The 2,136-nt window shown below is 66.3% G+C and overlaps 1 protein-coding gene across 1 annotated transcript; it reads left to right on the top strand.

Moving 5' to 3' along the window:
* Positions 1–116: 116 nt before the first annotated feature.
* On the top strand, positions 117–2,059 carry MNEG_13984 (Translational activator gcn1; the record flags this gene model as incomplete). The annotated part of the gene is made up of 6 exons (XM_014037543.1): positions 117–262; positions 814–875; positions 1,042–1,212; positions 1,431–1,612; positions 1,786–1,814; positions 2,011–2,059. The coding sequence occupies 6 exons, from the start codon at positions 117–119 to the stop codon at positions 2,057–2,059; spliced, it is 639 nt and encodes a 212-aa protein (XP_013892997.1).
* Between the last annotated feature and the right edge of the window lie 77 nt (positions 2,060–2,136).

Raw genomic sequence — 2,136 nt, 5'->3', positions numbered from 1 at the left:
CACACACACACACACACACACACACACACACACACACACACACACACACACACACACACACACACACACACACCAAGAACACCCCCAACACCCACATTGTATCCGTACCCCAAGGCATGGCAGAGGACCGCGCCCACGTGGAGGCGGTGATCTCGCGCCTGCTGGCGACGCTCAAGGGCCCAGGCGGCTTCGGGGCGCGCCGCGGGGCCGCGTTTGGGCTGGCCGGCGTGGTCAAGGGCCTGGGCATCGCGTCCCTCAAGGGGTGGGTGGGCAGAGGGTGCTTTTATTCCGAGGTTTTTCTCTGGTGTCGGTGATCTTCATCATCATGTTGATCTTCCTGCGCGTTGAATCTTTCTGGGAAAAAAACTGGGCCGGGGTCTCGAGAGGACGGGGGTCGGGCTGGTGCACAGGAACTGTCGCCGCCAACTCGGCTGCCGCGCCGCGCGGTGGGCGGGGCATGGTGTCGTTGGTGCTGCGCCTGCGGGCGGGTGAACTGTCGTGAGTCCAAGCGACACCACCCGGCCGCAAGCGCGCCCCTCATCCCTCCCCTTCGTTGCCCTGCCCTGGCCAGCACACACGGATTTGACTGGTGCATCCCTGACCACGGCCCCGCGCTGCATGACACTTTTGTCGAAGCACCTGCAGCGCTCGCGCGCAATTACAGCCACTCAAGCTCTTCATCTTACACACGCGATCTCTTACTAGCCGCCACTGCACCAGCCCCACCCTGCCATCTTCCCTCTGCACGTGATGTGGCCGCCTGTTTCACCTGCGACTCGCTCCGTCACCCGCCGCGTCACCCCCCGTCACCAGTTACGGCGTGCTTGACGCCCTAAAGCAATACGTGGAGGACAAGAAGAGCGCCACCGCCCGCGGTACGCTTTGCTCACTGAGTTTTGTTTGGTGGAGCGGGGATGAGGCTAGACGGGGCGAGGCGGGGGTGGCACCTGTGCAAAGCTTGCAGAGCCACGCCCAGCCGGCCATGATGAAACACCGGATTAATCAATTCAATCACGATTCCTCCCACCCTCCCCATTGCAGAGGGCGGCCTGATGGCGTTTGAGTGCCTGTGCGAGAAGCTGGGGCGCCTGTTTGAGCCCTATGTCATCCACACCCTGCCGCTGCTGCTGTCCGCGTTCGGGGACGCGGCGCCGGCCGTGAGGGAGGCGGCGGCGGACGCGGCGCGCGCCATCATGGGGCAGCTCTCAGCGTGTGAGCAGCGCGGGCGCGCGTGCGCGCCTCGCGTGGGGGCCTTCGTTTTGTCCAGGTCTGCGCACCGGTCCTCAAGCAGCGACGATCAGCACCCTGATCCTGCCCATGGCCTCTCTGTTTCCAACCCACGTTCGCGCTCGCACACCGGCCTTCCTGAAAGAATCCCTGCTCACCCCCCGCATATACGCCCCCACCTCGACCCACCCCACCCTCCGCAGCCGGCGTGAAGCTGGTGCTGCCCGCGCTGCTCAAGGGGCTGGAGGACCCGGCCTGGCGCACCAAGCAGGGCTCTACCCAGCTGCTGGGTGCCATGGCCTACTGCGCCCCCAAGCAGCTCGGGTCATGCCTGCCCACCATCGTGCCGCGGCTGGGGGCCGTGCTGTCAGACCCCCACCCCAAGGTGCGGCGCGTTGATGGCTGTGTGGCAGGCCCGGCCGCCATCGTTCTCGGGGCCGGCACGCGCGCCGCTGCCGCTCCTCACCCCTCACTATGCACGCCGGATCCCCCTGGGTCGCCAATGCGCGCGCCCCCTGCGCCGCCCCCGGCTGTCGTCTTCGTCTTGTGTCCCTCCAGCTGCCCCTGGACATGCCAGGCCCCCTGTTGTGCATCTCCTGGACCCCAGCGCAACACACAGTCGTCACTCCACTCCAACACACACACACACACACACACACACACACACACGCACGGGCACGCGCACACGCACACGCACGCACACGCACACGCACACGCACTCACACGCACACACACACGCACGCGCACACGCACACGCACGCACACACACGCTCACCCCCGCAGGTCCAGTCTGCCGCGCGCGACGCCCTGGGGGAGGTGGGGCGCGTCATAGGGTCCCCCGAGATGGCGGCCCTCGTGCCCTCACTGCTGGCCGCCATTGCAGACCCCAACGAGGCCACAAAGGTACGC

The sequence above is a fragment of the Monoraphidium neglectum genome (assembly GCF_000611645.1).
Source record: "Monoraphidium neglectum strain SAG 48.87 unplaced genomic scaffold scaffold04179, whole genome shotgun sequence".
Taxonomy (NCBI): Eukaryota; Viridiplantae; Chlorophyta; class Chlorophyceae; order Sphaeropleales; family Selenastraceae; genus Monoraphidium; species Monoraphidium neglectum.
This window is presented reverse-complemented; position numbering and strand designations above follow the sequence as displayed.